This window comes from Cavia porcellus, unplaced genomic scaffold, assembly GCF_034190915.1.
Source record: "Cavia porcellus strain 051 isolate PalLab524CR breed Dunkin Hartley unplaced genomic scaffold, mCavPor4.1 scaffold_9, whole genome shotgun sequence".
Lineage (NCBI taxonomy): Eukaryota > Metazoa > Chordata > Mammalia > Rodentia > Caviidae > Cavia > Cavia porcellus.
The window spans coordinates 915,350-941,946 of NW_026947492.1; the positions used below are offsets into that span (position 1 = coordinate 915,350).

General features: G+C 33.2%; 1 protein-coding gene across 7 annotated transcripts in view; it reads left to right on the top strand.

Annotated features, from left to right (window-relative positions):
- The window catches only part of Atm (ATM serine/threonine kinase), a 115,720-nt gene that overhangs the window by 36,767 nt on the left and 52,356 nt on the right, over window positions 1–26,597 (top strand). For all 7 annotated transcript variants that reach the window (XM_063255702.1, XM_063255698.1, XM_063255699.1 and 4 more), the window contains 18 exons: window positions 535–660; window positions 1,409–1,498; window positions 3,333–3,498; window positions 3,824–4,017; window positions 6,332–6,414; window positions 6,504–6,659; window positions 7,608–7,683; window positions 7,806–7,936; window positions 10,010–10,127; window positions 11,961–12,134; window positions 13,340–13,509; window positions 15,564–15,810; window positions 18,356–18,471; window positions 19,491–19,617; window positions 20,221–20,420; window positions 23,338–23,512; window positions 24,308–24,472; window positions 25,325–25,457. In XM_063255702.1, coding sequence (XP_063111772.1) covers window positions 535–660; window positions 1,409–1,498; window positions 3,333–3,498; window positions 3,824–4,017; window positions 6,332–6,414; window positions 6,504–6,659; window positions 7,608–7,683; window positions 7,806–7,936; window positions 10,010–10,127; window positions 11,961–12,134; window positions 13,340–13,509; window positions 15,564–15,810; window positions 18,356–18,471; window positions 19,491–19,617; window positions 20,221–20,420; window positions 23,338–23,512; window positions 24,308–24,472; window positions 25,325–25,457 — 2,647 coding nt within the window. The remainder of the gene's footprint in view (window positions 1–534; window positions 661–1,408; window positions 1,499–3,332; window positions 3,499–3,823; window positions 4,018–6,331; window positions 6,415–6,503; window positions 6,660–7,607; window positions 7,684–7,805; window positions 7,937–10,009; window positions 10,128–11,960; window positions 12,135–13,339; window positions 13,510–15,563; window positions 15,811–18,355; window positions 18,472–19,490; window positions 19,618–20,220; window positions 20,421–23,337; window positions 23,513–24,307; window positions 24,473–25,324; window positions 25,458–26,597) is intronic.

Sequence of the window (26,597 nt, forward strand, 5' to 3'; positions counted from 1 at the left end):
CAAATGTACCCAAGTCTGAAAAAATTTGAAATCTGAAACATTTCTGATCCTAAGCATTTTGGATAAGAGATACTAAACATGTGTAGGTTAATCCTTTCTTTTTCATTTATGCAGTCTAAGAAGAAATGATACTATGTGTCCTCCCTTAGAATTTGAAGTTATTATACACTAACTATAAATGTAGTAAGTGCAATAATTTCATTTTAAAGTTTAATCTCAATATCACACTAATTTTTACCTAGACTTTTAGAAGTTTTCCCTGTGATTTATGAAAAGAAGTTCTGAACTCATATATTTATCAAATTGACTTTGAACTTGAAATTTTTTTATCTTAGTTCCTGATTTATGTTTGATTTGCAGTAAGTCTGATTTGCAAAGAGAATAGGGTATAAGATTTGTTATTTTTTGTTTGTAATTTCTAGTTTTATTGTATGACTGTACAATTTCTAAAACCACTTTAGCTCTTTAGTAAAACTTTGGCTATACTAAACTGTGATTTTAACTGGATTTTGTATTTTTTTCTTTTTTAAATAGTCTTTAATGCAGTGTGCAGGAGAAAGTGTCTCTCTGTTTAAAAATAAGACAGATGAAGAATCTAGAATTGGGTCATTGAGAAGTATGATGTATTTGTGTTCAAGGTGCTTGTGTAACTCTACCAAGGTAAGATTTTCTTCCTTTTTTTTTTTTTTTTTTTTTTTTTTTTTTTGGCACTGGGAATCAAACTCAGGACCTTGTGACTTCCGGGCAGGCACTGTGCCCCTGAGCTAAATCCCCAGCCCCTCCTTTTTTTTATTTTAAAGAGGGTATAATAAAAAGGACAAAGCAGATCAGAGCAAAACATTGCAAGTGACACAGGATTTCAAAGCAAGACAACAGGAAATCAGCAGTGGCTATCATAATAAGATTTTCTTATTGGTGTAGTATAGTCTTTTTGTCTGGTAGGTTATATGTTAGTGATAGTATTTTTGTCCATTTTTAAGTGTATCAATTGTTTTAAATTGAATGATAAATAAGATGGGCATGGTGTTCATGCCTGTAACCCCAGCACTTGAAAGACCAAGGCAGGAGAATTGCAATGTATTCAAGGCCAGCCTGGGCTACACAGTGAGTTCAAAGCCAGCCTGAACTACTTATTGAGTATTCTATCTCAAAAAAATAAAAAAAGTTAAAGTTTTTATTGTATGTAATCTTTGTTTTGATTTGAACTTGGTCAGTGGAATAGCAGAACCAAGCCAGAGAGTTAATAAATTGGAAACATTTTTGAAAGCTAATATTAAGTATATGAGCATGGAACAATATTATCAACATATATTTTTGTAACATGTGCTGGCTTTATCTAGAATGAATATAGAGAAAATGATATAGTCAAGACTAATTGTTATTTGGCTCTTTGTTTCCTTAATTATAGCAAAATCCAAACAAGATTACATCTGGCTTTTTCCTACGATTGTTAACATCAAAGCTGATGAATGATATTGCAGATATTTGTAAAAGTTTAGTAAGTGTGCTTCTTGTTTTACTACTATATTTATTACTATATTTGATTAAATATATATACTATATTTACTACTATATTTGTAATATCATAGTTTTAAAATGTCTCTCCTGATTAACAGTGCATTTCACAGTGAATAGTGTCTTAGATTTCTATAAATATGGGAGGGAAATGAAGTTATTTGGCTTCGGGGAATCTGTTTGACCATTTCTTATTAAGTACCTAGTGTACTGCCAGGCTCTTAGTTTGTCAGTCAAAAAGAACACTAAAAGATTGGATAATCATCCAGGCTCATATCTATTACCTGCCACACTGTATGAAAATTGAAAGTGATTCTTTAAAAAATAATCAAAAACCTTGCCAAACAGGTAGCTGTGGTATTTTTCTTTTTTCATACAAATGCACTTATGCAGACATGCTCTATTGTGTGAAACAGTGCCTGTCATACATAGTAGATATTAAAATATCTGTTGAATGAAAAAAGTACTCATTATTTAAATTTTACGACAAATATTGGTCATTTTTTACTGTATATATTTTATAAGCTATGTACTACTATATTTTATGTAGCAGTCTGTTGCATTTACTATATGATAATAGTATATACTATCATATAATGGTATATACTAGTGTATATGGTAGAATGTAATACCATATATACTAGTATTTAATAGTATATACTAGTATATGTAGTAGTATATAACAGCATATATAGTAGTAAATGACAGTATATGTAAGTATATAATGGTATATATACTAGTATATATGTGATATATGATAGTGTATTATATATTAGCATATATGTGATATATGTTATAGACACATAATCTGACAAAAAAGTATAATTAAGAAAATAAAAATTTATATAAATACTAAAATGGTAAATTTGTTGGCACATCATGAGCTTATCAAAGTTACCTTTAGCCTCTACAATTACAAGAGATGATGGTCATTAGCTTGCAGAGATCTATTAGTACAGTGAACAACAGTATATATACATTTTTGTAGTGTCTCTGTTTATATACAGATCTATATTTATATACAGAACCTCTCTGTATATTTATATACAGAATCTCTCTATATACAGAATCTCTATATACAGATGGTTCTTTTTTGGCAGTCTCTGTATGTATCTATATCTATATAGATACAGACATCTATGTAGATACATACAGATACGATCTTTTTAGATACGATTTTTTTGTCCATCTTCTCTTACTTGACATTTCTAGTGGTTCTTACTTTTTGTTATAAAGCACCTGCTGTAAAGCTTCTTGTATCTTGTTTGTCTGTGTTTGTTCATATGAAGGATGTAGGATAAAGTCTAGTAAGGGACTTGTTTGTTCAAAGGAATATACCTTTTACATTTAGTTCAGTTCAGTTTCGTTTAAGATATAGTCTTGCTTTTCACTCAGACTTGTTTTCAACTGATCTCAAGAGATTTGCCTGCCTCAGCATCCCAAGTAGCTATGATTATAGGTGTGTGCCACCATACTTGGCTTGAATTTTACCTTTACTCATTGTCTTCCAGAATTGTTATAGTACTTTATACCTTTCCTCACATCCTTCTCAATCAGTGTTAGGTTTATAAAATTCTTAATATTTATGTTTATTGTGTATTGACAGATTGCAGTTTTATATATTTATGGGGTACAAAACAGTGTTATCATTTTTCAGTACAATACAGAATGATTGTAAGACTTCATAAAAGAAATTTTTTTGAAGTTGTGTATTGTTATCTAGATATACTAAGCTTACATCCATTGTTCTATAAATTACATTTTAAAGAACTGAAAAGACACTTACATGAGAAGACCTTTGTTTTTCTTCTTTGAAGGCATCCTTTATCAAAAAGCCGTTTGACTATGAGAAAGTAAAAGCGGAAGATGATCCTAATGAAAATCTAAAAGATGTAAATGATTCATCTTCAAACCTGTTTCATGATTGCCCTTCTAGCAGTGCAAGTGATACAAATGATCCTGGAGAGAACCAAAGTACCATTGGTAAATACTTACCTATTGCTTGAGATTTCTTTACCACTTCATAATAGTTTAGCATTATAGGAAATCAAAGTGACATAAATTTCTTGCTAAACTTTTTGTTTTCCCAGAGTATATTCTGTAAGGATTGTTCTGTGTGTTCAGGTTTCTATGACTTCAATTAAATGTATTAGTTTCCTATTTTATTATCCATGAGAGGAATTTAAAATAAAGAAATAAAACTACATTAGCAGTTATTTGGACAATGGAAAGTAGTAAAGATACTCATTTATAGTCAGTATGTATCTCTTGTACTCCTCTTAGTATTAATGAGTGCTTGTATTTTTAGGTGCTATGAATCCGTTAGCAGAAGAGTATCTGTCAAAGCAAGATCTGCTTCTTTTAGACATGCTCAAGTTTTTGTGTATGTGTGTAACTACATCTCAGACTAAGTCTGTGTCATTTAGAGCTGCTGATATTCGAAGAAGATTATTAATGCTAATTGATTCACTAGATTTTAATAAATCCCTCCACTTACACATGGTGAGTCAAGTGAAATGGGGAAGCTCTTTGATTGTATCTGGTGTTGCTGACTAAATGTAATGGCCTGACATGTATGAATCGCATAGTGCCTTTGAAGATTTGAAATTACTTTCTTGAGAAATGAATCTGAGACTAGCTATGAATTACACTTTTTGCTTTCCTTTTCTTGTTTTTTGCTTTTGAAGTTATGTCCTCAGTCCCAGGTGGGCTTCTGAGGCAGGTTTCAAACTGCTGGGCTCAGTCTTCCAAGTAACTGGGAATAGAGGCATATGCCACCACACAGGCCTAGCCTTACTTTTTCTCTGAATATTCTATGGAACACTTTAGGTAATAAAACATTAAAACTTGGATGGATTCTGGATAGATTTGGTCCTATGCTGTATAATTATTACAAATTATTGTAGGCTAGTCCAAGAAATGTAGATCTTTACTGTAAAAATAATGTATAACATTGTGACTGAAGTCTGAATCTTGCTTTTGACTCATCTGTGTTCATTAGAGAAACTGGCCTCTAATTCTCTTTCTTGGTTGAGTCCTTCTCCGGTTTTGGTATCAGAGTAATGCTTGCTTCCAATAATGAATTTGGGAGTATTGTTTCCCTTTCAATTTCATTAAAGAGTTTGAGAAGTAGTGGTGTTAGATTGTCTCTAAATTTCCTGTAAAATTCAGCAGTGAATCCATCAGGGCTTGGGCTTTTCTTTGTTGGTAGGTTTTTAATTACGTGTACAATTTTATTGACTGATAATGGATTATGTAGGATTTTTGTATCTTCTTGATTCAGCTTTGGTAATTCCTATGTATATAGGAATCTGTCCATTTCTTCTGTATTTTCCATCTTACTAGAATACAAGTTTTTGAGGCTGTTTTCTCTGCTACTTGTCGCTCTGCCATCTTGGTCTCATGTCTTGGTCATCCCTTTGTCTTTGACTCAGTGCTGCTGACAAATATCTTTAATTCCAGTTTATCACTACAGGGTTTATTTTTATCTGTTCAAATCTGTGGGCTCCTTTTGTTGCATAAAAACAAACTTAAAACAAAGCCAACTAACCCTGGCTTCCCACATAGATTTACTTATTTATTTAGTAATCTTACTTTTTTTTGATTTGATGGGGATCAAACTCACGACCTTGAGCTTGGCAGGGAGGCGCTTACACTGCTGAGCTAAATCCCCAGCCCTATTTAGTAATCGTATACCTAACTAATCTTCTGTGTAGACCAATTCCTTAACCCTAATCCTGGTAGACAATTGGATAGAGCCCCAGACCAAGTGAGTGCATCTGGGTGGGTCCCAGATTATGTCCTCAGTTGCAGTAAATTGGCAAACAGTCCTGGGGATTCCATAATTATGGCAGACATACAGAATGAATCCCTCATGGAACCCTTGGTCATGTTCCTGGCCTTGGTACCTAGGTACATCATCTTGTAACTCCAGCAAAGGGGATTAATTGTGCTCTGGTGGACTTCCTGGTCTCACATCTGGCACAGACTGTATTCAGATTCAGAGAGGTAATGAGCCTTTCTGGAAATGTTGCTTAAAGTTGTTACAAGAAAAAGAAATACTGCTTCAAGATAGTCAATAAAATTCATATATGACTCATTAAATATTAAAGGGGATAATTCTGTTAATATCTGAGGAGAAATATTTTTATAGATAGAGGAACTGCCTTATGATTTGTCAGTGTAGCTGGAAAAATGTCAGTTCTTGAAAACTGGTTGTCTAGTTCACTACCATTATAACTGGTATCTGCTGTATAGCCTTTTGTATCCATATCACAGAAAACCTTATAAGGTAGCTGGGAGTTAGGTCAGGGATTTGACTTCTGTCCTACACATGATTATCTTTGCTTTACTAAATTCACTAATAGAATGATTTTTAACCATGAATCTCTTATGTCCAAGTATTATCTTGGGAGGGTAGGAATATAATGTATTTATTGAGTTCCCACAATAACGCCTAAACCTTTATGCTTATCTTTGCAGTTTTCTGGACAGAGAAATGATATTTCCCCATTTTACAGGCAAGAGTACATAGATTCCAGATGATATAATTACAGATCTTTAAAACACGGCTGTTTTGGGGGGAGGATTTTTTAAATTACACAAATCAATAGGATTGACTGTGATATTTCCATATAGGCATACATTGTGAATTTGAATTTAGCTATGTTTTAATTCAAAAGCCTTTTTATATGTCCTTTTTTTAAAAAATTCTTAACTGTGTGTGTGTAAGTAGGGATTTATATTTATGTATGTGTCTGTGTTCTTTTAAAGTAAATAATTATTTTAAAAAGCTGATTTACCCTTATCATTTTAGTACTTAATGCTTTTAAAGGAGCTACCTGGAGAGCAGTATCCTTTGCCAGTAGAAGATGTTGTTGAACTTCTGAAACCACTATCGTAAGACATTAAAACAATATGCTATTTTCATTTTAGAATTATTGACTAACTGATGTATGCCACTAAGCTTATAAACTTTTCCTCTACAGCATTGTGTGTTCTTTGTATCGCCGTGACCAAGATGTTTGTAAAACAATTTTAAAGCATGTCCTTCATGTAGTGACAAACCTAGGTCAAGGTAATAGAGATTCAGAGCATGCAAGGGAGGCTCAAGGACAGTTCCTTACAGTGATTGGGGCATTTTGGTATGTACAATCTATTTTGTAGAATTTGTAATTTTTTTTTTTTTTTTTTTTTGGTAACTCTGGATAGAGCACAGGCTTTGCATTTCTACCTTAGTGATTTCTTCTGATTCTCCTGGGAGGGTAGTAGCAGTAGCAGAATGTAATTTGTGTAGTTTATGTTTCCTTCTTTAATTGCTTAAAAATTACATTCGTTTTATAACCCTTTGCTTTCTAAATTGTTTAAGAGTAGAGTCACTTAATAGTTTAACATGTATGTTGAATAAAGAAAATTGTGATTCAATGAAATCAATTGAATTGCTCATGTTCTCAAAGTGAATCAAGTGGCCTTGTCACAGTCTCTTTTGTTTCATGTATATTATCATAGTCTGCGATAACACGATAAAATTTATAGAAGAGCACATACGTAATTTAGAGCCCACATACTATTTGATTGATAAGGACTTCTAAATCAAAATAAAACCGTTTTGAAACTGTGATACAACAAAGTTTTAAAATTCTTTACTATAATGTAGCTGGCTGAAATATGATAGCCCCAAGTACAGGCATAATTGTATAAAACAAACTATATATTAAAAATGCCTTTTCAAGCCAGGCATGGTGGCTCACGCCTGTAATCCCAGCACTCGGGAGGCTGAGGCAGGAGGATCGTTGTGAGTTCGAGACCAGCCTGGGCTACAAAGTGAGTTCAAGGCCAGCCTGAACTGCATAGAGAGACCCTCTCTCAAAAAGACCAAAAAAAAAAAAAAAAAAAAAAAAGCCTTTTCAAACTAATGTCTTTTAGCTTAAACTTCTGGAAAGTTAAGTATAGTGACGTGTTCTACATAATGAAAATTAATTTTGCACAGAAAGAAATGTTTGAAGCAATCAGAATAATACAATTAATAGTGATTTTTCTACTACATTCTTATTGGAATGATTATTTGACTTGGAAAAACTTATTGATTTCAGGCATCTAACAAAAGAGAAGAAATGCACATTCTCTGTAAGAATGGCAATAGTAAAATGCCTTAAAACTCTACTTGAGGTGAGCTGTTTCATATTATTAGTAGGATGTGCATTGAAATTTTAAAGCAAGCTTTATATGTCTTAATAAGTTATTTTTCTCTTAATGTTTCATATTTAACTTCAGTTGTTCTTTTCTCATAGGCTGATCCTTACTCAAAATGGGCTATTCTTAATGTAAAGGGAGAAGGCTATCCTATAAATGAAATATTTCCACAATTTCTTACTGATGATAATCACCAAGTATGCATGTTAACTGCAGAATCAATTAATAGGTAATGGGGTAGGTTTTCATAAAGTGTTTGAAATGCTGCAGATAGCAGTGCAATGTCTAACAGAGTTATAGCTCACTAGTTGTGATAACAGTAACACTGAGCATATTATGCCTAGCATTTATATTTTTTCTTAATTTTAAGTTTTATGATGCTTTTCTTTTCTCCAGTTAATTGGTGAAAACTCTGGCTTGAAAAGATAACTTGCTTACTGCCAGAGAACTAATAAGGCATTAATTTGAAAGGTACATTATGGGTGGTATAGAATGTATGGATATTACCATAATTTTATGTGAGTTTAAAAAATGATAGTTAAAGAATGATAGTTAACACATTTTACATGGTGCTAATTACATTTTCTTAGATAAATACACAGTTAGGCTTGGAATGATTCTATTGTGGTAATCTGTTTTATGTTGAGTACTTGTATAAATGAATGCTAATTTCTTAAGGATTATATGTTTATCAGGTTATGAAATTAATTTTAAAATATCTAAATGGAAATCAGGAGTGGTGGGACATACCTGTAGTCTTAGCACCGAGAGAGGCTGATAGAAGAGGATCATAAGATCAAATTCTGCTTGGCAACTTAGTGAGACTATGTCTCAAAATAAAAACACCAAAATAGGGCTGTGATGCAGCTCAGTGGCAAAACACCGGTACTGCAGAACAGTAACCACAGCAGCTTGCTTCTGAACTCACCACCTGTACTTCCGGTGGACACACCTCCCTACTTTATTTTTCCTTGTAACATTTCTCCTCACTTGTATTTAACACGTTTTCCTCTCCTCATCCCCCCCAGGGTCTAAGCTTCTAGAAGGCACTGGTTTGTGTCTTCTGTTCACTGCTATATCTTTAGCATCTAAAATGATATTTTGGCCCTTGTCGGGTATCATAAGTGAACATGGTAGGTAAAATAAATCAATGTGTTTGAAAAACAAATTGTGCTTTAAAAATATCAGCTGAAAACGACTTGAATAACTTTAATATTCAGAAGTAAGTGAGCAATAATAGATCACCAAAAAGAACTTGTCTTAGCAGTCAGATCAAGTGTTAGAACTAATATATTCAAAATTTAAATACAGTGACAGCCTGTTTCTGTGAACTAGATTTCCTCAGGTTTGGAATTTTTAAAAACAAGACTGTAGTGCATTATCAGAGTTGATAGTGAGTGTGTATAATAGTTGAAACCTTTATTGAATTTCACAGATAAAAGAAGATAATATGCTAAATTACATAGAACCATTAATTGGATGTGATAAACCAGTGTAGTGGTGGGATGGGGAAAAATTATTTAAGATTCAAAAACTTAAAGTCAAGAATGATTTAAAAGAATTTGCTCATTTTTGACTTTTCACTTGTTAAATATTTTAATGTTGGACTATTTTAAGAGAAATAGTAAGACCTTAGGAATTAGAGGAATGCTAAAAATTATAAAAGTTATAAAAGTTTCAGTTAGCAAAATGTGTAAATGAAAAATTGAATAGCTATCTTAAATATTTTATGAAAAATAACACTTAAGCAATTTTTCTCCATCACATAAATTTAAATGGACATTGAGGCATAAAGCACTCATTTTGGGGGCAACTAAATAGAAATCTTCGGAAGAGAGGAAACATCTTTCTGGCAATTTGAATGCAGTGTTATTCAAATTTGGGCAGTAGTTAAAAGATGTTTTGAACTTGGGAGGCTGAGGCAGGAGGAATGTAAATTAGAGGCCAAGCAAGGCAACTTAGTGAGACTATCTCAAAAATTTGTTTTTAAAAGACAGGCTGGGAAGGTAGCTCAGAGGTGAAGTGCTTGTCTAGCATGCTTGAGGTCACTAGTACTGTAAAAAATAAGTCAAGACGCTTTTCACTATAGGAGAACATGTATTACCTGTATATATTTGACATTAATTCTAAGTGGATGCTGTGAAACTGTTAAAATGGACTTAGGTTTCATCAGTTTTTGAAGACCTAGTATGTGTCTTAGAGTGGTTTAATTTTGTCTGTAATGTGTTTCGAAAAGTAGGGTTTGAATAAAAAACTGCCACTTTGTCTTTTATTTTTCTTCTTCTTTTTTTGTTTTTTAAAGATTGTTCCAGGATATGAAACAAGATTCTTCCATGTTTCCGAAAGCGCTTCCTTTGAAGCTTCAACAAACAGCTTTTGAAAATGCACACTTGAAAGCTCAGGAAGGAATGAAAGGAGTGGTAATTCTAGTAGCACATGTTTGATGTTATCACATGCTTACTACAAATATCACATATGTCACTTTGGCAACTTTGGCATAAGACATTCTGTGTGGTACTCACTATTTTAGAACATAAGACTACCAAAAATCAGTAATACGAATTGAATGAGGTTTCTGTGTTCACATGTGAAATAATAACAATTTCTTTTGTTTAATCTTACCTATATCACCTTGGAGGAAAACAAAATTTAAGTTTTAATGTGAGTTTAAATGCTATCCTTTTAAATATTAGAATTTTTTTTGGTACTGGGGATCGAACAGAATTGTTTTTTGTGTAAGAGCTGCTTAAGAGCTAATTAAGAAAACAGTTGACAGGTAGAAATGGATTGATAATAAGATTTTAAAGTATATGAAAATTATCTTTTTTTAAACATATAGTGTTTCATATTTCTCAATAGCATATTTTTAACATGATAAAAATTGTCTTAGTGTTTAGATATATTTATTTTTGCTCTTATTTGTTCCTAAAAATGAGTTGCAGGGGTTAAATAAATGACTGTCAAACCTGTGAAATGGACAGTTAGATAAGAGAATGTGAATTTAGAAAAAGATTGCAAAGATAAGTGTTCATAATGTCAGATTTCATTAAAAATAGCATATTATGCATGTTAAATTAGCCTATGCCAGAGATACAGCTCAGCGGCATAAGTGCCTGCCTGGAAAGCACAAGGTCCTGAGTTTGATTCCTGGTATCACAAATAAATAAATAAAATCAGCCCATCATCTAAGAAAAGGAAAGAAAATCACTGACTTATCAGCAGTTCATTTAGAAACTTTTTTATAGCTTGAGATCACTATATGAATCAGTATTATGGCACAGTTATCAAAAATAATTTCTATCATATACTTCATTTATAGAGGCATATTGTTATGAACAGAGTTGATATAAATTACTTGGATAGTCTATAGTTTTTTTCAATTAATAATCGCACCTTGGATAAACCTTATTGGCTATAATAATGCCACTGCACAAAGCTTTTCTACAGTTTTTTAAAAGACACATCCTTTTTTTAATCCTTTTATAGAATTGAAAGGTTTTTGTTGTTGTTGTTGTTCGCTTTTTTTGGTACTGGGGATCGAACTCACAACTGTGCACTTGCAGGGCAGGCGCTTATGCCATTGAGCTAAATCCCTGGCCCATAAAAATAGATTTTTATTTTTTGGTGCTAGGGTCAATTAGAGAACTTCCTGCATGCAAGGCAAACACTCTAATACTGACTTAAAAAAAAAAGACAATTAGTTACAGTGAGTGACAAATTTTCAAATTTGTGAAGCTCACACCAAATATAGCTAGTCAAAAAAATACAGATTTCTGTTGAGATTTTGTAGTAGTTGATGAGTAAACTAGGAACATATGTTTTTTTAATCCAGGTGGATTATTTTATTTTTCCTTTTAATAACATAGGGGACAGTGCTTTTAAAAGACTATACAGCTATATATTGCAGTATGTTAATGAATAAAAATCATCTTAGAAGTTAAACTTATTTGTTGAAGAGAGCTTTCACTATTTCTCACTCTCTTTTGCTTTTAAAAAAAATTTTAATGAAACCATTATAATCTCACTGAAAAATTTTTCCTTTGGCAAATCTTCCTGTAAGATCTCACAGAGAGAAGTCTTTCTCACTATAGAAAACATTCTTTCTCAAAAACTGCTTTTAGCTCCATCACTGCAGGTCTTCATGTTCCTCACAGGCTTCTTAGATGTTGGTATGGAGTGCTTTAATTTTAGCCTGATTGATTCATTTGTAATATTTAAATATTTATATTATTCTTTTTATATTTCTTTTGAAGTTTCATGATGCTGAGAATCCTGAACTTTTGGATGAGACTTACAATAGAAAATCTGTTTTCTTGATGACCATAGCTATTATTTTACACTGTAGCCCTGTCTGTGAAAAACAAGCATTATTTGCCCTATGCAAGTCTGTGAAAGAGAATGGATTAGATCCACACCTTGTGAAAAAGGTACGTATGGATGTGTATTTTCTATTATATGCTTCCTTGGATAACTTTTTGTTTCTCCTTGTTTAAATATTGAACCAAGGTCTCACACGTGGTGGACAAGCACTCTACCACTGTACTGCATCCCTAACCCATTGAATAATTTTTAAATGAGAAAGGATAAAGCTAAACTTTTTTTTGTCTTTCTCCTTTTTGTTGGTACCGGGGATCGAACTCACGACTGCCTGCTTGCAAGGCAGGCGCTTATGCCGCTGAGCTAAATCCCCAGCCCCTAAAGCTAAACTTTTAAAGTGCCACTTATTTAAGACCTGGAAATAATTTTTAGTTTGAGAATATTGGAAAGTAGTTTAGTAACTGTTTAAGTGGTATGTTATATGCAATGTTTCTTACATACAGCTTGAGCATTTCATGAGGCACTGATTTATTGAACTAACGGGCTAACGACGCACAGACTAGGTACCCTAGAATAACATGTATTGAAGGGAACCCATGGAGGCAAGAACATTTCAATTTGTTTGCCTGGTAGGTTCTGGGCAACACATTAGGACTAGTAAGGCTAGTCAAATGTAGGCTTCTGGGCATATGGTCCCGCCATTAGAAAAGGAGGGCTGGGCTCAAGCTCTGTGGTCGCTGTAGCTCTTCCTGCTGTGCCACTTTATGGTGTGGCATTTCCTAGGCCTTTCTGTCGGACTGCTGCAGATCTTTATGTGAGAAATGTGAGCAGATACGTAAGTTAACCTTCTCCCATGTGGTTCCTGTGGAGTTTTATAGGAGGCTAACCTCTAGGTTATCAGCCTTACACCGGCTAACCTTTTACCTTTAAATATTAAGATCTTTTTAAAAAATATACCATTATTCTACCTAATTAATAAGTTGCATATGATATTTAGATATCATTAAATTTGGTTTTAAGACAGAGAACAATTTCGCCTTAGACTTTCATTTGAGATACAGATTTAGTCAGATGTTGAAAATTATGTTTTTATTCCTGTAACATTTATTATGGATTTGTTGTATGCCAAGTACTATGCTAATTATATTAAATATATTTTATCCCTTTCTCTTATTTTTCCTATCATTTATGAAAAAATCAAAATATAGAAAAATTAAATGAATGCTTCAAAGTCCTATTGTGTTGAATAGTAACAAAAACTTAGATGATTGTCTTTCATTTTCTTAAAGCATCAACTTCTTTTTGGTTTGTACAGGTTTTAGAGAAAGTTTCTGAAACTTTTGGCTATACACGTTTGGAAGACTTCATGGCTTCTCACTTAGATTATCTGGTTTCAGAGTGGCTAAATCTTCAAGATACTGCATACAGTTTATCTTCTTTTCCTTTTGTTTTACTAAACTACACAAATGTTGAGGATTTCTATAGGTAAGTTTATACATGGCACATGAAAAATGTGTTTAAAGTTAGGTGATCATGTTTTCCAGTCCCCCTTCCTTTGACAGCACTGCACCCACTCTTCCCGGACTTACACTGGAAGCACAGAGTGTAAAAGCTGAAACAGCTGGGGTGAGGATGTATGGAGGTATGGCTGGTCTTAGGGTCTGGGCCTTGCTGTGCCAGTAATCATTGTGTAACTTTGAGCAAGCTATGTGAATACTGCCTGAGCCTTGGTTTTAATTTGTGAAGAAATGAAGTTACACAGGAGATTTTAAGGTCACATTCAGCTTTTAACATTTGGTATTTCCTTCTTGTTAGAAACAAAGTGATAAATAACAAAGTAATTATTTCTGCTTTCATTTTCTTTTTTGCTGCTTGACAGTAGACTGTTTAATTATTATTTGTGTTAGATTTTGAGGTAAAAGAATTCATTTTGCTAACTCCCACTCTGGTAAAAAAAATTTTGAAAAGATGCATGAAACTGAAGAGTCATGTTTAGGTAGCTGGATTATAAAAACATCTGCTGCTTATTGAGCATGCTCTGTGCTAGGGACTTTGCTAGGCATTTTGCATGTAGTTCATCATGAGTGAGTTTCAGGTGTTTATAATAGAGCTTTCAGCATTTTTATAGATACAAAGAGTTATAGATAGTTGCCTTTTTTATTTTAAAGATAGTAAAATACAACAAAACAATACAGAACAATGCCAGTCAAGACAACGCAGTGAAATTGGTACAGAACTTCAGAGCAGGTTCCCGGGATAACAGTAATTGGTACCGTGGTATATCTTGTTACCTTCATAATAGTTGTCCATTCAATCAGGTATAGCAAAATCAAACCCTAAACAGAATACTAAACCCTAAACAGAATATAAAACCAATCAAAACAGACTATTAAATAGAGCAAAACATCAGAATACAGCAAAACAATGGAAACAATATTGGCCTTCAAAGACAAGACAGAGGGAAATCCCCCATTTTTGCTATACTGCATACTGTCGTCCTCCTAAGAGATGCTCAGATCGCTGGCTGCAGGTCAGCATAATCAACCAAACAACACAAGCATTTAGTTGCTTTATATATTTCAGTTGCTATCAACGCTGGCTGACCTCGAAATCATCCTATTGCCAGCGAGGGGGGCTGGGGGTAGGTGGGGGGTACAAACACAGCATTTGATTCTAAGCCTGCTTACTGGTAATCTCACAGGAGACACAAATTTCACGAACTTACTCTCTCCCTGGTGTGTCCACGGCTCGCTCACACCACTTACCAGGAAGGTTGCTTTCTTGGCCCCCCAAGTTCCGACATGGCTGGTTTTCAGGAGCACTGACTTTTTCTCTCCCTGGCACACCCATGGGTGGCTTGCTTGCACCGCCTAGATAGTTGCCTTTAAGGAGGATTTTCAGACAAACCAGAGGTGGTAATACATAAAGGCCAGTGCTTTGGGGGCTGAGACAAAAGATTTTAAATGAAGTCAGCCTGGACTGCATAGTAAGTTCAGGGTCCACCTGGGGTACATTGCAACATGTTGTCTCAAAAAAAAATCAAAATTGAATTTAGTGGTCCTTATTATTCATTCATTTTGACAGCAACAGTATTTTACATTTGTTGAGTTTATGAATAGCTTTTATATTTCATTTTAAAATAATTTTGTATTACATTAGGCATAAGAAATAAATAGAAATTAAAGTCTCTTCTCTTTTTAATTGGATGATTAATGGAGTATAGTCCGAGCTTTTTTTTTTTTTTTTTGTCTTTTTCTTTTTTATTGGTACCGGGGATCAAACTCACGACTGCCTGCTTGCAAGGCAGGCGCTTATGCCGCTGAGCTAAACCTCCAGCCCCCCGAGCTTTTTTTTAAAGTGTCATTATTTTGAATTTAGTTAGCTTCATTTCTCCATTTATAATATAAAAGAAAAAATGTTACTGGTTAAAGTTTGTTGTTTTTTTAGTGATGTTCTAATTTTGTCTAGATTAAAACACTATTATAAAATTTTACTTTGAAGATACATATAATCTATATTTTAAATTTTTATATTTTTAGGTCTTATTATAAGGTTTTAATTCCACATCTGGTGATTAGAAGTTATTTTGATGAGGTGAAGTCCATTGCTAATCAGATTCAAGAGGATTGGAAAAGACTTCTAATAGCCTGCTTCCCAAAGATTCTTGTAAATATTCTTCCTTATTTTGCATATGAGGATACTGGAGACAGTTGGATGGCACAGAAAAGAGAGACTGCTACCAAGGTCTACGATATGCTTAAAAGTGAAAACCTATTAGGAAGACAGGTATGACCTCAGCCTTTACCTATCTTTTATCCCCTAATTGATCTTAGCTCTAAGCTTTGAATTTTAAAACTGCCTATCCTTCCGATATGCAGCTAAATTTAACTTGTGATCACTGTGTAGCTAATGTGTCAATTTGTTGTTGCATAATGTTCTTTCCTTTTGATTGACATTTAAATGTGGAAATGTTATTAATAACAAACAGTGCTGAAAATTAATAGCAAACAGTGATGAAACTTAATAAGAAATAGTTTGATTGATTCTGCCTTTTAAATGTTTATGTTAGTTGCCAGTACTATATGTATACAAGCTGATTGGTAATTATCAGGTAAAAATAAACAGCATATGGAAACTTTTCTTTGCGAAGTACCTCTTAGTTGCACTAAATTCATCACTTTTCAGGGAAAATATCATCTTAAATTCCACACACACACCCCTCTCACCCAAACGAATTAAATCCAGGGAGCATTGAGATACACTCCCAGCACACCGGCACTATCTCTTTTTTAAATTTTATTGTGATTAAGTGCCAGCCTGGCAAGCATGAGGTCATGAGTTTGATCCCTGGTACCAAAAATAAATAAACAAAAAGTTGTATTTTGAGACCTGATGTTCCTAATTATCCAGGCCGGCCTCATACTTGGGTTCCTCCTTACTTAGCCTCCCGAGAAGCTGGGATTAAAGGCCTACACCGTTCCACTGACCTTTTTATTTTTTCCCCAGACACTTTTAACTTTCTAATGTATAATTTACTTTTGAATTAAATTTTCATTGTTTATTTCCAGTCTTCTCTGCTAAAATAGAAGCACTATAAAGATAAAAAAAATTTTTTTCTAATGTATCCCAACCACCAAAGAGTAGTTCATATTGGTTTAGTATATATTAAAAAGGAGGAGTCAAGTAAAGATGGATTTGACCAACTTTATTTTGTAATAACTCATATACTCAACACAACTTATATTACATGTTAATTTTTCAAAGTAAAGAAATTCAGTTACTCCTTGTTTATTTGAGATGTAAATGATAACTAAAGAAACTTAGAATTGCATTTGGATGAACTTAGAGACTTTTTGCTTTCTTATTTATCTATCTTGAACAAGGAAATGAAACAGCAAGTTCCTCAGTTGCTTAGGTAAACCAGTCAGGGAAACAGGTTTTAAGTTCTCAGTCTGGAGGCAAATGGTGAGCAGGGGACACCTTTCCCAAAGAGGTAGCTGGAATAGAATGCTGGCCCTCCAGAGATGAAGAGTTTGAACTCTGCCTCTGCCCTGTTCCACTGAACATTCCTCCTTTTATTCCTGAATACCCCAGTCTTCCTTAATATAAGGTCCCCGTTTTTAGAGTACCTTTAAGAGGAAGAATTGATTGGATTCAGCCCTGGTTGAAGTTCAGGGATGAAGAAAATCAAAAATTAAACATATAATTTCATAGCCTCATGTATAAAAGCTTAAGTTAAATTTTTGCTAATCTAAGTTTCATTTAGTGTTAATTATTTGTATAGTTTGAAAATTTGAGGCAGCTTATATTAAAACATTAATTTTTCAATGTAAAATTTATTCAGGATGTAAAGAATAATGAAACACTTATGACTTTATTTTTCTCATGTGTGCATTTTGTCTGAATTAGTCTTCTAGATTCTTTTTTCCCATGGCTGTTATTACAGTTGTTACCAGTTTTTGTGTCTGCTACAACTGTCGATTGTGAATACCTACAATGTTTACAGTTTATAAAATTGTTTAGCTTTACTAAATCATCTGAACAGTTTATTTGTACTTTTCCTAATGCCTAGGAAAAGTACAAATATGTTTGTACTTAGGAAAAGTACAAATATGTACTCCTGGATTTTGTAGATCCAGCTTTTAAGAAATCATATGGAGCTAGTGAAGGTGGTTATGTTATGTGTAAGGGTGCTCAATAATTATTTTGCTCATGAGTTACCAATTTTTCTTTACTTATTCCAGATGTACTTTGCTATCAGGCTGAATTTTAAGAGTTGAAACCATAGAAATGAGACATGGATAACTGATGTGTAATCATGAGGAAAGGCTCAGCTGTTTATGTTAGGTCTCTTTAAAATATTTTTTGTTACTAAGGGGTGTGCTCTTAGGCCCTGTTTACCTCAAGTAAAGAAACCATTTGCCTTGTAATTTAGTGCACTATGATTCTTTATTCCCATTCATTTAAAGATATCAGACTCATTCTATTTAGGGTTATCTATGGCCTTTGTGAAGCAGCCTGTAGCACAAAGTGGACTGAAGCAAGGCCAGCTCCTATAGTGGAGGATTTTAGTCTACTATTGATGAAAGAGGAGATAGATAGTAGCTAACCTCAGCATTTAGGCTGTCAGCCAAGGAGAAGTATGAAGAGAGATCTTTCAAGGCACGAAGGGTGGATTATCCCCAATCACTGGAAATTCTTATTAGTAAAGCTCTGTAAAAGTTTCCAGATAAATGCAGGTGAGGAGCAGTATTATTGATCAATAGCAGATTTGGTTTGCAGCATTATTGGTTTGAAGAATTAAGTATATTTTTATATTCTGTCTTTGCAGATTGATCATTTGTTCACTAGTAATTTACCAGAGATTGTGGTGGAGTTACTGATGACATTACATGAACCAGGAAATTCTGATGCTGGCCAGAGCACTGACCTCTGTAACTTTTCAGGGTATGTGCATTTTAAATTAGAAAAGCAACTTTGCATATTCCAGGAAGTTTATTGGGTGGTACACTCCAATGTCTTTTTTTAGTTTTTAGACATGTACTCTTTTTTTTTTTAAGTTCGTTATTTAAAAATAACCACTGTAGACTTAATTTCCTGTCTGCTTTTATGGCAGCTTACCTATAGTAGAACTTGCTGTTTCACATCAACCATTGTGTTCATTGGTGAATCCAGTAATGTCTGCAGTCTTTCTGTAACATTTGAACGTTGTGACTTTTTTTCCCCAGTGAGCATTATTCTTAATTCTCTTCTTACCTATGACTTGCCTTTCTGTATCATCTTTTATTATACCCCTTTGCTCCTTAGAATTATGCTCCTTAGCTGAAACTCAGTTTGGATGCAAAATCTGCTTGATTTTCTATGAATGTTATTTTCCTAGCTTTATTGTAAGTTACTTGAAAATCCTGTTTTTTTAAATATGCCCAACTGTACTAGACATGTAAGGTAGAAATAACATTTAACAAAGTACTTCAACATTTAATTTCACCTATCTAAATAATTTGTGAACCTAATATAGTGCCATGACTAGCAATTTTTCTTTATTTGTATATTTATTTATTTTGCACGACTAGAGATTGAATTTGCACGACTAGAGAGTGCTAGGCAAGCACTATACCACTAAGCTACATACTGTTGTTTTTATAGTACTAAGACTTTTAATTCAGGCCTGAAGTAAAGTAATCGTAGGATCATCTGTGAAGCTGCCATTAACTTTATAAAAGATTATTTAATGAAATCTCTTGGTAAATCATGTAAGTTAAGGGGTCAAATGTATTTTATGTCTTCTGATCAATATATATGAACTGTCATGTCATTTTTAAAATTTTATTAAAAGTACAATTCTTCAACAGAAAAAATTTTAAATATGGAATATTCATCAGATAATTATTTTGGAAGTTCACTGGTCTATCAGAAACAACAATTTTTCCTGATAATTTTATCTTGAAAATTTTTCTTTCTTCTAGGGATTTGGATCCTATTCCTAATCCACCTTGTTTTCCATCACATGTTATTAAAGCAACATTTGCCTATATCAGCAATTGTCATAAAACCAAGCATAAAAGCATTTTAGATATTCTTTCCAAAAGCCCTGTGAGTATACCTTGCTAATATAATAACTAATAGCAGGATTCCTTTTTATTTAGAAAATCTATGTGGTTTTTTTTTTTTTTGGAACTGGGAATCAGACTTTGGACCTCACACTTACCAGGAAGATACTGTGCCACTGAGCTATATCCCCAAACCTGTATGTATCATAAAAGAGAGAGAATTAAACAAATGAAACTTATATTAGCACTAACTGAAACATGTTACATAGTAGGATAGAATTTTGTGACACTTTGGTCATCTGTTAGCTCAGGGAATATATTTACTATTTCATAAGAATACACTAGATTTTATTATGTGCAAATAAATTGGCAAGATTTTTTTTTAAATGTTAAGGTAATTTTCCTCATGTAGTACATTGCATTTTTTTTTTTTTTTTGTCTTTTTCGTTTTTATCAGTACCAGGGATCGAACTCACGACCGCACACTTGCAAGGAAGGCGCTTATGCCGCTGAGCTAAATCCCCAGCCCCAGTACATGGCATTTGATGTCACATCTGAATCTAAATTGTTTAGTTACTTTAAGTATAAAATACTTTTAATAGTTACATATGATTAAACAAATTTTTACTAAATGTTTTTTTTCTAGGATTCCTATCAGAAAATTCTTTTAGCCATTTGTGAGCAAGCAGCTGAGACCAATAATGTTTATAAGAAGCACAGAATTCTTAAAATATATCATCTGTTTGTCAGCTTATTACTAAAGGATATAAAAAGTGGCTTGGGAGGAGCTTGGGCCTTTGTTCTTCGAGATGTTATTTATACCTTAATTCACTATATTAACCAAAGGTAGGTAGTATATTGGACCAGAACATATGCACTCTTTTTGCCCAGATCTTTTAGCTGAAAATTTGTATGCTACTAAGAAGTAGATTCCAGTATATTATTTCCTATTTAATTGATACATAAAAATTGCACATACTTACTATGTGTCCTGTAGTGTTTCTGTACATGTATATGTTGAAAGCAGAGTAGCACATGCACCTCCTCAAGTGTCCTTTTCCTGAGAACATTCAAAGTTTTTTCTTGTAACTTTTTAATCTAGGCATCCCACTCTGCATTAGAACACTGGAACTTCTTTCTCCTATCTAATTGCAGTTTAGTACCCATTGACTCATTTGTAGAAGTGTTACACCTCCTTGGTTAGAATGAGATGACATTCATTATAGTTTTGGCTTACATTTCTTGGATTTTAGTGATGTTGAGCATTTTTTCGTGTTCCCATGGGCCATTTGTATGTCCTCTTGAGAAATGTCTATTTAAATGTGTTGCCCATTTTTAAAAATGAGTTTTGTGAGTTTTTCTACTTAATTTTTGAGTTTTTTGTGTCTTCTGGATATTAACCTCTTGTCAGATAAATAGTTTGTATAGATACTGTTCTCTTTTTTGAAGTCAAACTGCCTTCTTTTACCTAACTATAACTTAATACCCACTGATCAGTCTTTCCCCAACCCTTTCTGCTCCTTACTCTCTTCAATATCTGGTATCTACCATTCTATAAGATCAACTTTTGTGTGGTCTACTTATGAGTGAGAGATCCTATGACACTTGTGTTTTCAAGAGACCAAGTTTTCATTCTGTTGATTCTAGTATTTTCTTTTGTTTATATTTTCACTCTACTCCTATGTCTTTTCTTGTTTCTGTTTTTTTTTTTTTTTTTTTTTTTTTTTTTGTGTGTGTGTGTGTGTGTGTGTGTGTGTATTTGGTACTGGGAACTGAGCTCAGGATCTTGAGCTTGCCAGGAGGGACTTGTGCTGCTGAGCTGTATCCTCAGCCATGTATATCCTTCTGTATGTATATTACCTTTTGGTTTACTTTTTTCTATTTCCTTAAAATCTGGGGTTTTTTAATGAAGTATTTAATGGTATAAGTTTTCTTCTCACACAGCTGCCTTTGCTGTGTCTCATAATTTGTGATGTGTTATTTTAAATTTCAATTATCTTTACATTCTCAGTGTATTTGAACCAGTTGTTTTGGATTCTTTCTGTAGTAATTCTAATACCTGAGCTTCTTTAGGAATGGCTTCAGTGTATTTTTTTCATGGACCATTCTTTTCTGTTTCTTTATGTGCCTGTTTTGTTGCTGGAAATGGCCATTTCAATATAATGTGTATTGTGTTAAGTGTGAAAATTAGTTTTCCCCTTTTCCAGGGTTTGATATTTTGTAAACCACATTTCTTCTAAAATAAGACCTAATCCAAAAGTAAGTACTAACATAATTTTTCAGGATGCTCATAGTAAAAACTGTCCCCCAGAATAAGCCCCAGTTAAGATTCTCAGCCACATGGCTGTAGTACATCCTGTTATAACACACAATTAACATATTGAATTATAAAATAATTTTTATATATCATTAAATTAATATTATTGACATTAATGCTTAAAGTAAATGATAATAATTATTTATAAATATCCAAGTGGGTGACTTTCATTCAACGAGAGGTGAACATAAACAGATGAACTCTCAAGACTTTTTGGCAAATGACCACAGTGCAGACATTCCACATGAATGCTTGGTAACAAACAGACATGGTTGTGTCTGATATGAATCTTAATTCAGTATGTCATGTATCATAATGGATGTGCTTCATGTGCTCATTTGAAATAAAGAAACATTTTCTGAATTTGGTGCCTACAGTTTTGTGCTGCTTTCTTGTGGACCATCACTCTTAACTGTCATCATGCTTGTTGCCATTTCTATCTCAGAAGTCTTTGATTAACACTTGATTTAATGGAAACTTAGGCCTATCCTGCAAGTGGTCATGACTTGGGTAAGAAATTCATGGATAAAAATCACTAACAGCAGTGTTTCCAGTGTACTATGAGCAGGTTGTATGGACGAGATGTGCTCATTTAAGGAGAGTCTTATTGCTAGACATGAGAAATTGGGCCAGGGCTCTATAGGAAATGGACACACAAGGAATTCAGGCTGGAATTCGAGGTTTGGAGAGTAAAGTTGATATTCCAGATGACATGATTTTATTTGAATAAATGTAGATTTTTATACATGAATAAATATAAATTGTTCTACATGAGACAATAAAACATCCTCTGAAATAAGCGCTATTGCATCTTTTGGAGCAAAAATTATAATACTCTATTGGGTCTTGTTTTCAGGGAAATACGGTAAATTGAATGCTTTAGTGGTGTTTTTGTTTCCTAAACTTTAAGTATTTTGCAGTGTGTGTTCCTTGCTATGTATGGTCACTGAAGACTCTTTCTTGTGCTATATTTAGATGGCATCTGACAGCTATTTGAATGCTAGGAGTATTGGGGATAGAGGGGAAATGAGAAAGAGGGAGCCAGAGGAAGGAAACTATCCCTGTATTTGCACATTAGTTCTGTGCTGGGTGTCTCTTCACTTAGACAACTTCCATTGACTCTTGGATTGGGTGTCTGTGGCTTTCTAAATTATTCCTGTTGTTTTGTGTTTAGTGATTTTTTTTGGCTTGAAAATTATTAAAGTATTAAATATGAATAACTTTTGTGTCCAACCATATCAAAATTAGAGATACTGAGTGAAGGGGTTTTTAATTTTATTGATTGATTGATTGATTTTTGGTACAGGGGATCAAATTCATGACCTCAAACTTACCAGGCAAGTGGTTGAACAGTGAGCTAAATCTCCAGCCGTAAAAGGGTTTAAAAATGATTCCATTTTAAATAATTTCCTAACCTTGGTTTGCTTTATCTTTTTTTCCTGTTAGGACTTCCCATCTCATGGGTGTGTCATTACGAAGCTTCTCCCTTTGTTGTGACCTGTTAAATCTGGTTTGCCAGACAGCAGTGATTCATTGCAAGGATGCTTTAGAAAACCATCTTCATGTTATTGTTGGTACACTTATACCCCTTGTAAACACTCAGGTGGAGGTTCAAAAGCAGGTGATTTCCCAGTTCATCCTCAAAACACTATTTGGAATAAAATATTAGCTGAATGTTTTGTTTGCTTGGTATACTTAGTAATTTTTTTTTTTTTTTTGTCTTTTTCCTTTTTATCGGTACCAGGGATCGAACTCACGACTACCTGCTTGCAAGGCAGGTGCTTATGCCGCTGAGCTAAATCCCCAGCCCCTATACTTAGTAGTTTTAATGAAAATATTTTTTGAAAAATGGTTGAGAGGACATTCTAAATGAATTAACTTTTGTAATCAGTTAATTACAGAACACAGTATTATTGATCTAATCTGATATTTTGGCTGTTAGACTGAAGTGTAGAAATAGAAACTAAGGACAGAGCTGGACATGGTGATGCATACCTGTAATCCCAGCACTGGGGAGGCTGAGGCAAGAGGATTGTTGCAACTTTGAGACCAGCCTGGGCTACAAAGTTGAGTTCGAGGCCAGCCTGAACTGCATAGGGAGACCCTGTCTCAAAAAAGGCAAAAAAAAAAAAAAAAAAAAAAAAAAAAATCTAAGGACAGCAGTTCATACCAGTATAATACTGTGTGAGCTATTACTTATGTAAAATGTTTCATAGGTATTTGGATTTTTATTAGTTAGAACCTACCTTGAATTATACCTTACATGTTTATTGAATCATTTAAAAGCAGAAATAAAAGCTGAGTATCTTAAAAGTAATCAAAATATTTAAGCAATAACTGCAATTTTTATTATAGTACATTTTGATGTTTTTGAAATATAATAAAGGATTTTTTTTTCTTTTTAAATTATATTTAGGTATTGGACTTACTGAAATACTTAGTGATAGATAACAAGGATAATGAAAACCTCTATCTCACAATTAAGCTTTTAGATCCTTTTCCTGACCATGTTGTTTTTAAGGATTTACGAATTACTCAGCAGAAAATCAAATACAGCAGAGGATCCTTTTCACTCTTGGAGGTAATAAAAGTTCTGTTTTATATTTAATATTAGATGGCATAGACAGTGGTACTTTTTTTTTTTTTTTTTTTTTTTTGGTACTGGGGCTCAAACTTACAACTTTGTACTTACCAGGCAAGCGCTTACACCGCTGAGCTAAATCCCCAACCCCTTACAGCAGTGCTTTTTAAAAATCCAGTGCTCTAGTGGTAATGCCACATGAAATCTACTCTGTTGACAAATGAAAAATTAACCTTAATATATTTCCTTATACAGCTTTTGGAGTGTAGCTATCAAAGCTTCTTGGAAAAGCTAAGAATTTAGGTATTCAAAGACAGTGATGCAAAATATTTTCATTTAACACAGTAAGACCCTGGGATCCATTAATACTTTTAAAATTATCATGTAGTCCTTTGAGGTTCAATTTAATGTTTATGCTAGAAGTTATGTTTAATTTTTTAAAGAATATTTCGAGATTTAATACTAGTTAAATCTTTAAAGGCTTCAAAATTATGTTCAGATATTTTTTCTTATAAATCTTATTATAATTTTTAAATCCTAATATATATTTGACTATATTTTTCAATGTAAAAACATCCTTAGATACATTAAGATGTAAATTAGAGTGTATTCTTAAATAAAACATAAAGCTTTACTCCCATTGGGTATACCTAATAACCTTGAAATTTAACTTTCATCATGAGAAAATATATTAAAATTTAAACGATCAAAACTATAGGAAGAAGGAAATTATTCGTACTTTATTTGGCTTATGAATCAGTATCTTTAAAAGCACTGTCATGAAGGTTTATTCTGCAGAATTATTCAATACATGTTAAAAGGAAGTTATACTTTAATTTTTTTTTCTTTTAGGAAATTAACCATTTTCTCTCAGTTAGTGTGTATGATGCACTTCCACTGACAAGGCTTGAAGGCTTGAAGGATCTTCGAAGACAACTGGAACAACATAAAGATCAGATGATAAATCTTATGAGAGCATCTCAAGGTACTAATTCATGTTGAGTTCTTTCTATCTCTTCCTATCTCAAATAATCTTTATGAATTCTTCCTCTTGATTTGATTGTAATAGCCATAGTTTAGATCCTCATCATTTCTCACCTAATGGTGATACTGGTTTTATCTTGAATAATTTTCATTTTATCCATCTTCTACGAGAATGATAAAACCCAGTTATGATCATATTATCTTACCACTTTCAAAACTTCCAATAAGTTTCTACTGCCTGAAAAATATCAGGCTCGACATGGATCCAAGTACTTGAAAGGCTGAGGCAAGAGGATCACTTTGAGTTCAAAAATAGAAACAAAAATTCCTTAGAGCTCAACATTTAAAGTATTGTACCACTGCCTTTTATATATATCCCTACTTGAACGAGAGAAATTGTCTCATTTTAAGTGTTTTAGTTCTGTTTATTAAATGTTTATATGTTTTGACCTTTACTTTTTTTTTTTTTTTTTTGTCTTTTTCTTTTTTATCGGTACCAATGATCGAACTCAGGGACTGCCTGCCAGCAAGGCCGGCGCTTATGCCGCTGAACTAAATCCCCCACCCCATTGACCTTTACTTTTATGTTAGTTTTATTTGAGTTTATTAATATAAGTTACAGTATTGCAATTAAGAGAATTTTTATATTTGTTTTGCTTTTAATCTTCCTGTGCCAATTAATTTTATTTTTCTAGTATATCATTTTTATACCTAATATTTTTTAAAACTAATTTTGGTCTTGACTAAGCTCACAATTCTGATTGTATTTTGAGATATATAAAGTACAGATGTCACTCTCTTCTTTGTTTTGGTATTTAAATGCTAGAATTGTATTATGCAGTACAGTCATTAACCAGTTTTGGCTATGTTAATTTAAATGGATTAAAATTAAGAAAAATTTAAGATTCATTGTTTTTATTATCCTAATCCATGTCCGATTCTCACTAGTCCACATAGCTAGTGATTATCATTGATTAAAGATTAAAAACATTCACATCATTGCAGAGAGGTCTGTCAGATAATGCTAGTCAGGTTTCTATATGCTAGATGCAGACTCCCAGGGACCCTTGTTGCTTAATACTGACTGATTTTTGTTTCTGATTGTTTGTGGGTTTGCTAAGGTACTGCCTTATCTACACAG